The sequence below is a fragment of the Nannospalax galili genome, unplaced genomic scaffold (genome assembly GCF_000622305.1).
Source record: "Nannospalax galili isolate Female #2095 unplaced genomic scaffold, S.galili_v1.0 scaffold87, whole genome shotgun sequence".
NCBI classification, from domain to species: domain Eukaryota; kingdom Metazoa; phylum Chordata; class Mammalia; order Rodentia; family Spalacidae; genus Nannospalax; species Nannospalax galili.
This window is the reverse complement of record NW_008360320.1, coordinates 9,547,321-9,562,723: the sequence shown is the minus strand read 5'-3', so window position 1 is coordinate 9,562,723 and position 15,403 is coordinate 9,547,321. Positions and strand designations below refer to the sequence as shown.

General features: G+C 36.0%; 1 protein-coding gene across 1 annotated transcript in view; it reads left to right on the top strand.

Annotated features, from left to right (window-relative positions):
• The window catches only part of Arhgap15 (Rho GTPase activating protein 15), a 612,017-nt gene that overhangs the window by 325,009 nt on the left and 271,605 nt on the right, over positions 1–15,403 (top strand). Inside the window, exons 7-8 of the mRNA XM_008825192.2 lie at positions 10,218–10,316; positions 11,630–11,759. Of these exons, the coding sequence (XP_008823414.1) occupies positions 10,218–10,316; positions 11,630–11,759 (229 nt within the window). The remainder of the gene's footprint in view (positions 1–10,217; positions 10,317–11,629; positions 11,760–15,403) is intronic.

Genomic DNA, 15,403 nt, shown 5'->3' with positions numbered 1-15,403 from the left:
ATGGTCCCAATCTCCTCATTCCCCAGGACAAAGTGGCATTAGTTACTGGGAATCGTTCATGTGTGCCTAGGCTAGTCTGTGTTTACTAGATAGCACAGAGGTGCTCTGTTTATGTCAGAGAAAATAGTTATAGATCACACTTCTTCATAACATAAATACACATTTATCTTTAGAATATATCACCGACTGAGTCATTTTGATGTAAATATTGCACCTCTCAAATGTAATGATGATAATAGAGGCTGTGAATCGACAGAATTGCACAAGTGCTCTCTTCAATAACTGAAAATATTTAAATCACAGGCTCTTTAGCATCCTATGGGGAGTGGCAGACAGGCGTATCATAGAGTGAGACCTTCAGAAGTTGTGACTATTTACTATGGGATGTGAATAAAACAGACTCACTGGCTTCTGGAAACAATGGTGTATCTTTTTTTTAAATTTTTATTTATTTTTTCATTTTACATGTATAAATACTTTGCCTGCATGTACATAAATGCACCTATGCATGCAATGTCTGTGGAGAACAGAGTAGGGTATGGGATGCCCTGGAACTGTAGTTACAGATGGTTGTTAGCCACCATGTGGTTGCGGGAACTGCTAGTGCTCTTAACCTCTGAGCCTTCTCTCCGGCCCTTGGTGTACTCAGAGTGGCCGGAAGCCTGGAAGTGACTGATTAGCATCTTAGCTCCTTTCAGCCCTGTCCTCACCAGAGGCTCCATGACAAATGATGGACGCAAGATGAGGTACGCCAGCAGCTGTACATTTCCTCCACAGTCCAAAGATATGCTGGAGTTCCTTAGTTTTGCAAGACTGGCAGGGACCAGCCTTGGTAAGAGTCCCCTCGGACCACAAAGAATCTTCCTTCTGGTGGTTTCTTCATTCCTTACTTGTTGCCATCTTTGTCTGGAAACTACTGTAGTTGGCTGTAATTTCTCTCAAAGATTAAAGCCCAGGTTTTTATGTGTACCTGCTGTTCTCTAAACGTGGAAAATATAAAGCACACCTACATCCACTTCTACGTGGCAGTATTATAATTCAGCAGGCTTCTGTTTTTCACTGCAACCTGGAGTTGAATTGCCTGGAGCCGGGAGGCATTCAAGCTGCTATTTTTCCCTTAGCTATATTTCTCTATAAGCATCTAATTGTTGCAAAAAGTGATGTACAGTATGTGAAAACCTGAATCTGATGCAAATAAGTCTGTATGGCAGTAAAGCAAACAGGTGTTCTCATTAATGTAAGTAGACATGGAACAATTCCTGAATGTTTTATAAACACTCAAAATCATTGCCAAATATGTTACAATAGCACAGATACACTTACATACGGGAGCATCTTTTATTCTTATTGTGCAACCTCAGCACTTATTAGTAGGAGACTTGTACGAGTAATATGTAAGTGATAATACTTGTATTTTCTTAAGTCACCAAATCTGAAAATTAGCTAATGCAGCTACATAAAAGTATTAGTGGCATAAATAGTACCATCTCCCACCAGAGTGTCCTTGTTTATTCATGTTCATTCATGTTTTAGGGAGGTCAGTGTCTGCAGTAGTGATGGATTGGCAAAGTACATTTTGCATCACTGTGGTCCTCTAAGGAACTGACCTGTTAACTTCAGAATTAACTCTCAAAAACCTTGGACTTGTGTCCAGATTCCTGAACTGGTAACTCATGATTAGAAAGTTCCATACACGGAGCATAGATCCTCCCATACAACCACGGGTGGCTTTGAAATGCAGTCACAAGCACTGAAGTCCACACAATTCTTGGTGTTTCTTGGTCCCTCTAAACTTGTCATTTTATTTTCTGAAGACTAAAACTTGTTGACTGATGAAAAAAATATATCCTTCAGACTGTTATTCTCAATGTTCAGAATAGTTTTCTTAGCCTACCCTGCTTAAGTGTTATCAACAGGTACCAAAATTATCTTACCTGTACTATCTGAATGCATGAAACCTTATTGCATCTTTCAAGATGTTATTATAATGGAAGATGGATTAAAGATATCATGCCATATCAAACAAGATAGTATCCATTTACTGACGTGAATAAGGTGACCATTTTCATTCTTTTACTATCCGTAGTATCCCTGTGTGTGAGCTGTTCAGTCAGACATGGACACAGCCATTGGTTCAGAGTAATTATAGTGTAAGGAGAATGGAAAAATCCACGGGAATAGTACTGTAGATCATTTTGTGCTGTGACAGAGTAGTATGCATCATGGGAACACTTGTAGGGGTGATGTCTATTTTAGAGAAGACTTTACTGAAAAAGCAACATCTAAATTGATTCGAATGAGATGACAGAGGAAGTCAGAGGGTTCTGGCAGCAGGAGCAACCTGGTCTAAGGGAAGAATGAACACTAGCGTAAGACAGCTAGGGAACAAAATTATTTCTGTATGTGTAGATCCTGGAAGTGGAAAGGGAAGCATGGGCTATGAGACTGCAGCACTGATGGGAGCCAAAGCACACAGGGTGAGATGGGGCAATGAAAGGGTTTACACTGCACTGTAACAGCTGTGGGAGACCTCAGAATGACAGCAAACACAAATTTTCATAATAGTGTGTATGATGTCACCTTTAAGATATAGACACACGCCGGGCGTGGTGACACACACCTTTAGTCCCACCACTCAGGAGGCAGAGGCAGGCAGATCTCTGTCAGTTTGAGGCCAGCCTGATCTACATAGTGAGTTCCAGCTGAGGCTACAGGGAGACCCTGTCTCAAAAGGACCAAAGAAATAAAAAATAAAAAAGATATAGGCAATAGATACATAGTTTTTATACATAGGTCCAAAAGATATAGAAAGAAAAGCACACATTTAGCATATCCTATGGGAGGGGAAACTTTGTACTTTTAAAAGAAATTTTCAATTTAAACAAATCCTTAAATTGAGTCTTAATTAAATAATGACAACAGTAATAAAGTCATTTCACTTTGACAATGATAAGGGCAACGAATGTCCAAAGGTCATGTGACTAGATGAACAAACTGGCCACAGTGAACACAGCTCAGGGTGTAAATGAATCCCTGGGATTCAGGGAAAACAAATCTAAGGATGATGTAGAGTTTATGTTAAGACAACTCCCCCCAAATTTAAAAGTAAGGATGAAGAGTCATAAAACTCTGTGCTGATACCTTTATACACCAACTGCTTTGATTAGTCACTTCTCCTGTCGTTTTTCATACAAGCACCACAGGCAAAAGTTTGGGTGTAGCTGACTGCAAATCTGTGGAAACTGCTAAACTATCTACTAATTACTTGGATAGTATTCTTTCATGAATATTGAGAGGTCTGTTTCTCAGTACTTAAAACATTTTAACACAGATCAAAGAATGAACGTGAGTTTTTGTTTGCTTGTTTGTGTGACTTAAGTGTGGAGTTTAAATACGTTAATAAACAGTGGGCATGTGACATGTGTGTGAATATGTACTGCACGGTCAGTTTCATTTTGTGGAACAAACCTCTGATATAAGAATTCATGGACCAAATTATTTGAGTGTCAAAAGTACAGCTCAATTTCAATTAAAAAGCATTGTTTCTTGAAAGGCCGGCCTTAACCTTATATTTCAGAATGCTCTTGAGATCTGTCGTGTATGTAACTCAACATTTGTTTACTTTTCATTAAATACAAAATTGCTTACATGGGCAGGTTATGTTGATATGATGACACCACTGAGATTTCTAATAAATGTACATGCAAATCAATCACCCCAAACACACTGAGAACACATCCAAAAAGACATCTGGAAACAAATGCAGCACATTTGTAAACACAGGGGGAGCTGTGGAAACACGGGTCCTTTGGTGGCCAGGCTGGCTTAGGAAATGCAGATTTAGGAGAAGTTCACAGTCAGAAGAAGCAGGGTAATTACAACACGAAGTTCAACATCTTTTAGCTTTGTTGAACATTTTCCGTTGCTTAAAACAAATATTCCCTTAGAAAGTATAAAACATTTTTCTGACTTACAAAGTTTTTGCAGTCTATCATTTAAATTACTTAAATAAAGGGAGCTTTACTGCTCCCCAAAGCGAGAATATAACACCCTCTATGCATATTAGCGTGATCTTCTTGACAGACCAGAAAAGTGTTTGTGTGTGCCAATTAAAACAAAAATGGGTCCCTGGTGGCTTGTTCCTCACACAACTTCTGAAGACTGTTATCATTGTTTGCTACGGTAACCCTGGATGAGGCTGCTATCCAAAGTAAACAAACTTTTCAAAACTTTCATGACAGATGGGGGTTACAAATGCATTTTAATAAGAGAGTTACCAAAGCAACTTTTTGTAATCAGCATATATTTACTTAACATCTAGCAACATTGAGAACATGAGACAGGCACTTTCCCACAAAACACTTCAACAAGGGACATTTTTGGAAAGACAAATTGAAGACCTTTCACTTCAAGCTGATATTTTACCCTTAGTTTTATGTTAACTTTGCTCTGACATGTTAAAAAAAAATGTTAGGAGTTACTCGAGGAGACTGTGATTTGAGGGTGACATACAGACTGATAACATAATTCCTTCAATGGTCATAAACACTTTTGAGACCATGTAATTTAACTATTAGCATAACCACAACAAGCTTTATGTGGTCATCTGAATCAATGAGTGTGAGACAAGACAAAAGAAATGCAACTCTGGATTATTATGCTTTTTAAGCATATTGCTTCCATTTTAGGTGTTGTTATCTCATTATGACATAGCCAAAATGTGCATCTATATTTCATGCTATGAAGATTATTAAATAATACATGTTCACATCAAACAAATTTAGTAAATTGTGACATAACTATTTTCTACTTTATTTAATTCAAGTATAATGATGTCATCATGAAGTCTAAAGTATCTCCAAATGTAACAGTGATCAAATTCCCTTCCTCTCATCTAGCTATTCCTAAAAGCACTGTGGCCATGACATTTAATGTGTGTTAGGACCCCTTGGTTATTAGGCAGATTTTATTATACTTTTCCTATGCACAGCTTCAGTCTCCTTAAGGTGGGATATCTTCTTTGGTTCCTTGTGAAATACTAATTTGTTCACATGCAGGATTGTTTGAGTCATGTCTAGAAATTTAGAAATTTCTACTTTATATTTCTGAATGCCTCTAATCTACCTTAAATATCTTGTTTTTCATAGCCAAGAGGATGTTTGCTTGTGGGGAAGGGAGGCAGAAAAGATAATATCAGTGTTGAGATTCTTTTTTAATGCTCCATCTTTACCATAACAGTAAGCAAACAACTTGGTAAAGGTTGCTATTCTAAATTTCATAACTGAAGGGAAATCATCATGGTTCTGTGCAGTATGCTCACAGAGCCCTTGTTGGGATGCAACTGTACTGCGTGCTTAGAACTAGCAACCTAGAAATCAAGATCTTTGTAATCTCTTAATTCTATTATTTTAATGATGCCAATTTGATAGAATGGTATTGTCATTTTCTTCACTTGCTTCATTTTCTTCATTTGCAAAACTGCTTTATGATAGTGGAAGGAAACTGCATTTGTAGAATGTTTATTATATGTGCTTTGAGATCATTAGAGCTGATAGCACTTTGCATACCAAGTGGTACTATTTGTATCCTTAATATTCTAAAGTTCTGATACTATCAACCTATTATAAATATCACAGCCAAAAGTTACATATAATTCCATGGTGTAAATGTGCCTGCAGTAATCACTCCCTCCTTGACATGTGCATTGTTGCAGCTCACACTGAGACTCAGACAAACCATTTTCTATTGTTATTTATCCATATACACGTACGTCCCATCTAGCCAAACAGATGGCAGGTTCTGAGGGCGGTATGCATATCCCTAACTTCACGCACTCCACTGTGTACTTAATGAATGCTTTATCAGTCCTTTAATGAATGACATGTGATGGATCATGAACACACCCTCTCAGTCCTGATTACAGAATCATTTGTGGCATTTGTTCTGTAACTACAAAGGTGGTACGTCAGAGAGACGGTAGCAAAATGATTCTCTTGTGTCTTTGCTAATCTTCCCATGAGTTATTTGGGTTCAATTGGAAAAGCAGACGTCAGAAGTATTTATCCATTAAATATAGTTTACTGATGGGGCATCTATCCATACATCAACTTATCCATTCATCATTATCCTATTAGTATAATTATTATATATGGAAGACTGGCAATGGCTAAATTCAAATGTCTTCAATGTTGTATCTGTATAGCAATGAACAGTTTGAACTTGATTCTTTATTATTTTTATTTTTCCTATACACCACAATAAATCTATATTATTTTGACAGTGAGAAAAAAGTGAAGGTTTAAAAACATTTCATTTCTATCCTAATAAATAAAACTATAGAAAAATGTTATGTACAAGATATATGACATCCTAAATATTAGTTTCTTATTCAGATTAAAGTACAATTTTGACATAAAAATTGATTTTATATCTTAACTAATATATAAAACTTTTATTTGTTTCAGGGGTATCATGTAACGTTTTGACATATGTCCATATTGTGTCGTAGTTAAATCAAAGTAAGCCTATTGTCTCAAACATTTGTTATTCTTTTTTATATTTTTTGTTTTTTGTTCTTCTAAAAAATTATTTATTCTCCAAGAATTTAATCCAAAGTACTTTGATCATATTTAGACTCCCTCCACTGAGTCCACTCCCATCGTACTATCCCCCATTTCACGTTCTGTGTTGTTCTTTTTCTCTTTTTAAAGGCCTGCCACAATGATTTCTGGCAAGAGTGATACTTGAAAACATTGGAAAGGATAATACTTGAGATACACATATTATTCCTTAAATTACAGCACCATTCTTTTAAGATGTTTTCAATTAACATAACAATATTCAATTTAATTAGAAGAGGAAAAAACAGTTATCTTCTTTCTACATCTCCTAGTTTAGAATTTGGATACACTTGCCTCCATCTTTGGAGGAACCTTAAGGACACAGACCAAAGTTCCAAGCCAATGAGAAACTGCCATTGCATAAATGCCAAAAGCCCTCAGAAGTCATCTACTCTGCATGTAGGTTGGTGGGAATGCTTATATAATTTTGTGACATAATTTTTTTTTTACTACCAAAAATTGAGATAGACCTATACTCAGAGTGAAAAGCTACCTAGATATTCATTTTGGGGGTTGGAAAGATGGCTGAGCACTCAAGAGCACTGGCTGCCCTTGCAGAGGACTGGGGTTCCGTTCCCAGCACCCACATGGTGTTTAACAACAATTTATAACTCCAGTTACAGAGGATCCAATGCCCTCTTCTGACTTCAACAGGTGTTGCGTGACATGAGTGTGCTTTCATATATGCAGGCAATACACTGATACACATAAAGCAAAAATAATAAATAAAATATTTTTAAAGATATATTTTTAATAGATAGCTAAGTCTATTTTGTTGTTTTCCAACATCCCCCAGAACACAGCCTGGTGGAGATGGAGAATTTCCTTAGACTTTGGCTAAAGTGGGCATCTAAACAAAATGGTAACAAGAAGCTTTTATCTAGGCTGAGCATGTTTTTTGTAAGTTCTGCCTTTATTGTTTAATGTCAGCATCTGTCAAACAGGCAGACCGTGATGTAGCAGGGGTACATTAGCGTAGCTTAAGAGAAGACTACTTCTGCCCATTATTAGTTGTACACCTCTTTAGATTGGCATCACATGTTGTTCAATCAAAAGGTTTAGTCAAAGCTAACCTTCTTTACTGATGTCCTTTTTTCCCCCAAGAGTGTTGAAAATTCAATTGCTCAAAGTGCAAATATGATTCAGCAAACCACTTATCAGAAATCCTTAAGAGGTAATAATGTAAAAAAAGTGGATTTGGAAAGCTGAATTAAATGGACTTTACCAGTTAGACATTTGGAAACTACTTTCCTGTGAGTGTCTGGGATGGAGCAGAACAAAGTCAATTACTGACTGTAATTAAGAAATGGATGCATTTAAACTGTAGAGAGCAGCAGCAGTCTTCTCCAGACTGCCTAAGAACGCAAAGATTTGTGAGAAGACCGAGGGGAGGATGTGAACAGGATGTCTCTGATGGAGGATTCAAACAAATCACATTCATATAGGTCCTTCTTCCAGCACCCAAAATAAATTTATAAATTACTGATTATGTATGATTAATACAGAAATATATTTGGACAAAGACATTTTAAAGTTACAGTTTATGCTTGGTTGTCTTAGCAGTAAAAGATCTCTTTCCTTGCATAATGTACACCAAAAATGCAAATACACTGACGTCCTTGTGTTTACCACTGTTTGAATTTACTAGGCTCCACACTGAACTATGCTGACTCTTTTGTAAACCCTCAGAATATAGTAAATCTAATTATGTTTGTTTCTTGTACTTTTAAACTGTTGTCCTTTTATAATTTTAATAGTGTTTTATTTATACTGGCAGAAAAATATCATAGTAGGTCGTGCTTTGTGCTCAGGCTAATACATTTTCCTTTATGTATAATAACAAATTGTGATGTTTATAATACATTCATAATCAAAATATTTAAATTTAGGATGAAGGTAGAAGTTAAGGGCTTTGCTAATTTCCTTGTGCTAGCTCCAAGTGACCTTATATTTTTAGATTTCAACTTCTGAGGCAATATTTTAAAAAGTAAATATTTGAGATTTTATGTAAGTAAAGAATATTGCAATGGTATTCAGATAATTAGGCAAATATCAGCTTAGCTTTCTTTTCACGGACACATGAAACAGGGCTATTTTGAGCCATCTCAAATTTTACTTGTAGTTTTATTCAAAAAGAGGGAGAAAAAGTGATTGGCTCCAGGATTTTGTCAGATTCCAGGGTAGGTAATTAAATCATTTATCTTCCAGTATTTGCTTTATTATAATTGCATACACTGTGACCTCTCTTTACTGGAGAAGGGACCTAATTTGACACTGGACACTCAAGAATGCTTTCTGTGCAGGCCTGAGTAGTACTGTATCTCTCTAAAGGGCTTTTGACAGTAAGTAACAAATTCATATACATATATATGCACACATACATACATACATGTGTAATGAACATTTCTTACAAATCTTAAGATCATTGTTGTTAAGTGTTACCATAAAAATTACTCAAATCCCCAGCATAAGCTAATTTGGGTTAACACTGTCATGTTAGGGCTAGAATTATAAAGAAAGCCTGTCACTTGATTTGTGCTTATCCAAACCCGCACCACATTTCAGCATTTGCCCCACATTAGAGCACATAGAGCTGAGAAGAGGTGGCTGACTCCTGACTGAGGATCTGGAAACACCAGTCCTCTAACGTTCTATCCTCTGTCTTAATGTGTAATTGAAAAAAATGTTCATCTTCTTGTTGCAACAAAGAGTCAATAACACAAAGGGAAATCTTCAGTCCAGATTGATGGCCTCATACGAAAAGCATGTCCACACCCACTGTTCTCAAATTTTCTTCTAGGGATCCCTTTATGCGTAAAATCAAGAGCATTCCTCCATTTCTAGATGGTCCTATCCTCTCACAGTTCTGAGGAGAAAAAGATTCCCTCTAATGAAAACTAGATAGCTACCTGTTAAGCACTACCAATTACTTAACAGAACTGAAAGTCAAGAAACTGAATGTTTCATCTGATAAATACTTTCTAGCAGAGGTTCAAATGTGTAAATGAACTTTGATTCTAGTATACTTCCTTTCTGAGGATATTGGTCTTGTATTGCTTTCTTATAGAGCTTTACCATAGGAAGATAGAAACAGGCAAAGTTATTAATCTGAATGACCTTTTGCAAAAGTCCACATTAGTCTCTATGGTAAGCAATCAATTTTGGAGCCCTACATAAAAGGAAATCAAATATAGAGATACTATCACATTTGAAAAAGACCAACAGGAAAGAGCCAAAAGCACAGTATGACTTTGACACACTGGAGTGCATTTTTTTCTGACTACTAACTTCATAGTGTGCTGTCTGTACCTTTCTCAACTTCCTGTCTTATTTCTTTTGAAGCTGGAGCAATTTAGCTTCAGATCTGCTCTGAATTAATCGTTCTATTATTAAAAAACAATCATGTATTTGTTATGACATGAAGAACAGTTTATAGAGAGAAGTTCAAAATAACCAAAGTCTTCTCAGTTCCCAGAAAGACAATTACTAGAATACAAGGAAATACATCCGTGTAATAAGCTTGTTTTTTGAATGGAATTTTTTTAATGTTAGAAATCTATCACACATGGTTTTCTGACCTGTCAATTTCTCCCCCAGATCACAACCGTATCAGGAAATGAGTTCCTTCTACAGTCAGATATTGATTTCATCATATTGGATTGGTTCCAAGCTATCAAAAATACAATTGACAGATTGGTATGTATTTGTTTGGGATATTACATTTATTAATTAAAAGGGAGTTGTTTAAATTTTACTGCTCCAGTCTATGATACACAAGTATTTAAATGGATCAGATAGGATGCAAGATATTACTTATTTTAAGTTGAAATACAGTCCACAAAGAACCTTTTCCTCAGATACGATTTGTAGAACTAATTGCCATTTATTTCTCTCTTTCAAAAATTCAGTGCTCTTATTCTGGAATAACATGGACATTCATTTACTAGAGGTTGTAAAAAGCATGCAAGCACTTAATAACTACTGCCTTTTTTCATTTTCAGTTTATGAGACCTCTAATACATATTCTTTAAAGCAAATATCAATGTATTTATGAACATACTTGTTGTTATAATACCAGCAAACAAAAATCATTTGTACTGATTTTATTATTTTCCAGCTAAGCCAGAATGTTCCTCTCATGAAAATTACATATCTAGAACTTCAGGAAATTAACTTAATCACATATCCAGAATATGTGATTAAAATTCAAATTATTTAAAACAGTTTCTTATTGACTCTAATTTCAATTCATTAACAATTATAAAATCTTAAAGAAAATTTTTTAAATATTTTATTATTTTTATTTTATGTGTATGAATGTGTTACCTGCATGTAATTAGTTGCATCCATGTCATGCAATGTCTGCAGAGGTTAGAAGAGGGTGTTGATTTCCCCTAGAACTGGAGTTATAGACTCTTGTTAGCTACCATGTGGGTGCTGGGAATCAAACCTGGGTCCTCTGTAAGAGCAACCAGTACTCTCAACTGCTGAGCGACCTCTCCAACTCCAGGAAAATATTCTTGGGAGTTTTTAGAATAGTATAAGATCAGTCTTTCATTATATATTTTAGGAGGTAACTCTAAAAATTAAAATAAGTTAATCTTTTCATATCATCAATACAATCCCTATATATAACATGACAAACACATAGATTATTACCTTTAAATACGGACTGTGGAACCAGAACACTGGAGTTCAAATAGAGGCCCTATTATTTACCAGCTACATAAACTTGGGCAAAGTACATGTTTGTTTTTCGGTCTCGGTTTCTTCAGTAATAATAATGTTGCCTACCTGTTGACCCTGCAGAGTCCCTATGAGGATTAACTGAGTTGATACACATGCAATCTTAGAGTAATTCATTACTTAGTAAGCACTGCTTAGTATAAACTCTTATTCCAATCATCTTATTTCAAAAAACCCACTTAAATTTAACAGCAAAATAAAACACAAAATTATTTGGTGAATCCTTTCTTAGTAAAATCATTCAAGCCAACGTTTATTTCTAGCCAAAAGATACAAGTTGCCCATCAAGAAACCTGGAATTATTCAAACTCCAGAGATCCTCCAGTACTGAACTGCTAAGTCACTACAACATTGATCTAAAAGAACAGAAACCGGAGCACCGAAAATCTTTAAGTAAGTATTTCTTTGACTTACTCGTTTTATCTCTGTCTAAATGCAGTGCTTATGAAATATAAATGCATGAAGTGAGATATAAGCCAAAGTCATACTACTCCGGAAGATTCGTAGCCATTTCCTGACCAGGGATTCATGCACTGGAGGGCAGTCTGGGCACTCTGCTCACATCATTGTTGCTAATGTCTTTTGAGAAAATAATTGTTTCAAGGTCATGGTCTCTGCTTACAGCAAACCTTGGACTCTCTGAGTAATAGCCATGGAGTTCAGATTGGTGATTGATTTTGAGAGTGGGAAATGTCAAACATCTCCAGTCCTTGGTATGCTGACCATTTGATTTCCACACATTAAAGACATGAGTGACCACCACAGTTGGCCCAACTAAGTCAACATCCTATGCAACTTTGCAGACTTTTAGACCACCAGAAAGATTTAGAAATGCACATTCCAGAACTGTGCATTTCTAAAGAGGAAGTCAGATATGAATTAGGTGTTTTCCAAGGTTACACTGAGTTCTGCACTAAAACAATTGAATTTGGAGTAAAAAGACCTTATTCTGCTTACATAGTGATCATGAACATTTCAAAAGCTATTTTCCTGGCCTACTTCTTCTTCAACAAAAGGGGACTATTAAAACATGTTACATGTATCTCATATAATTGAATTGAGTCCTAGACTTCAGAAAGAATAAATGGATAGCCTTGAAATCAGAGAAACCAATTTTTCAGTCTTAAGAATTATAGTCTCTTTCTTGGACCTAGCTGTTTTCAGCCATTTTCCTCTGCTTAAAACTGAACGCAGTTACCTAGCTTTTGAAATGTAAAGACAAGTCAGTAAGTTAAGAATGGATGCTAAGTGAATATAAACATATGCACTTGCAGATAAAATGTATGCTAGATGATTATATTTATTTTAACACACGTGTCATTAGGAAAGATGTACACATACAAGCTTACATATGTAGCAAGGAAGAAGGAAGTTGTGATTATATGATAATATATCTTCCAAAACTGGATTATTAGACCCATAATCTAAAAATCACACAAGAACTTAGAGTAGACCTTGTTTATGAAAGGAAGACATTATTTGAGGGCCCAGGCCACAGTGTCTTACAACTTCCATACACTGATTAATTTAACCAGTTGTGCAATGCTGAAGTTTAAGATTGTCACTGCTTATGCTGATAAAGTACACAGCGCATTGGTGGAGACTTAGCAATGCCTTTTAAAACATTTTATTTGGACCTATTTCATTTCAGTATAGTTTTCCTTCAATTCCCGATTGTTTTCCCCGTTGTTTCACATGGTATCAAAAATAAAGTAAGATTACAGGAGTGGAATTCAGCTCTTGATATATGTTTAATGTTAAGTATATAAATATTTTGTAGTAAATACACAAGTTTTATACTGCAGTGATTACAGATCTGAAGGCCAAGCAATTGCAGAAGAGACCTTGGCATGCTTCTAAAGCCTGAAGTGGTGGAAAAAACTAAGGTTTGCAAATGCGTGTTTGAGAAACTGAGGCTATTAGGTCCTCTACTGAGGACTAGTTACACACTAAAAGTTTTAGAATGATCCCTGGAAAAAATTTTATGCGTGGAATACCCATTCCTTCTCTTTACTATTTTTTTTCATTGAGAAAGACAATCATTTATTTACTTTGAGACCAATTTCAATTCTGCCTAAAGATAAGGGAAGAGACTTGTATTTATTGTATTCAAATCAAAATCTATGCAATTGTACAATGACTTTTAAGTTAAAACTAATGATAACTCCTCAAAAACTAGTGTGTACCTACTGCATTCCAGATGTTTTTCTAAGTACTTATACCGACTCTGAACACTCTCACCAATCCACTGACATTTCGAACATTTTTAGCCCTATTTTAGACACAGAAACCAAGATATACAAGACGATGGGAATATGCAATGAGGCACATCACACTCAAGCAATCTGCTTTTGTAAACTCTTCTTTTAATCATTACATAATACTTAAGTGAACAGGTAAAAGATAGCCTATTTCAAACCTGAAATTGAATTGATGTATGCTAAAAAATAAAAATTTAATCCTCATCAGGAAACTGACATCAAACTGTAGTACTTTTTACAAGGTAGGACACAGTTAATATCTTTGTATTATGCAAAGTTAAGTTCAATCAGTATGTATGTATTCATTTTCACTTGCAAGACATAATGATTGACCCACCCACACAATATCAAATTAGACCATGGGTTTGAAATAGTGCTTAGCATATTTTATATTTGATGCTTTTTAAAATATTTTTTTTCTGGTAGGAAATACCATGTGTGAAACTCTTCTGATCTATGTTTTAGGTTTGAACACGTACCCGCACACTTAGGTTTTGAAAAGAATATATTCAGCTTTAAGTCACTTTCTGGAGATTAAATGATTATGTGGACGCAGAGATTCACAGTAACTTCTTTCTTATTAGTAGCCCAAGCACAAACTGTATTGTCTGTTTGCTGCCTTTGGCTTCCTGTGCCCTTGATGTTCCCACGAGTTTTGTCGCCAAGATTGTAAGCAGATAAAGCCAGAATTACTTTTTTTAAAAGCATGTGAACATCATTAGCAGCTAACAGGTGGTCATTTCTTTGTCCAGTTTTTCTGTTTAACATGGGAAAAATATGCTCTCCCAATGAGTGGATTCAGAAACTTGTGTTAAAATATACTTCCCTTTTGTAAAAATATGATGCTAACCTGCCAACACTACCAAGCACTAATCAGATATTTTAAGATATCAATTGAGTCTAACAGACAAGAAGCCAGAAAATTCAACGTCAGGGCCAAATCACTGTGGGAAATTCAGGACAGCAGCCTGGGATGAAGGGAAGAGCAGCTCTCCAGGGAGGGCTGCTATGGAAAGCGAAGAGTCAATCAAAGACTGCTCACAGATTTCTCCAAGGAAGGAGAAAGTGTCTCCCACTGATGGAAAAGAGGAAAGGCCCAAATATAATCACCGCATCAAATTACTTTGGAGAGCTTTTTTAACTTTTCTGAGTGTTCCTTTCCAGAGCTATAAAAATGGGTCTGATAGCATCCTTCTAGGATCATGTGAAAATTTGAAATTAGACATGTAAATACTTAGCTCACAGCAGGCACTCAATAAATAGGAGCTCTTTTATTATACTCTATGTCTCCAAGCAGATGGCAGCAAAAGGGGTATGAGCCAAGGGTGGCGTCTGATGGAAGGCTGGAGCAGGGCATGTATACCCAACATCCTTCTTTCCGAGGGTACAGGAAATAGGGGAAAGGAGCCAGAATTGGATATGGGAGTCATAGCTGCAAAAGTCTAAATATGAGCAGCTGGTCTTTCCCCTGGCACCTTACCAGGTGAAAATGGCAGCCAGGGCATTCTTAGGAGCAGCACATCAGGACCCAGTAGAAGGAGCCAAGAGATGTCCACAATTCCTTAGTGCCCAGAAGAGCATGTCATTAAGAGGTCCTGGTTGACAGAGCATTTTCACTTCCAACAAGTGCTTTAGAAAACACCCTAGTTTATTCACTTATTCACACGTTCATTGTTGTTTCTTCACAAACACCATTTAAATTGTACACAAATAAAATTCTTGACTTCACTTGTCTGTGCTTTATTCACTTTAATTCTTTACATAGACAGAAGATAC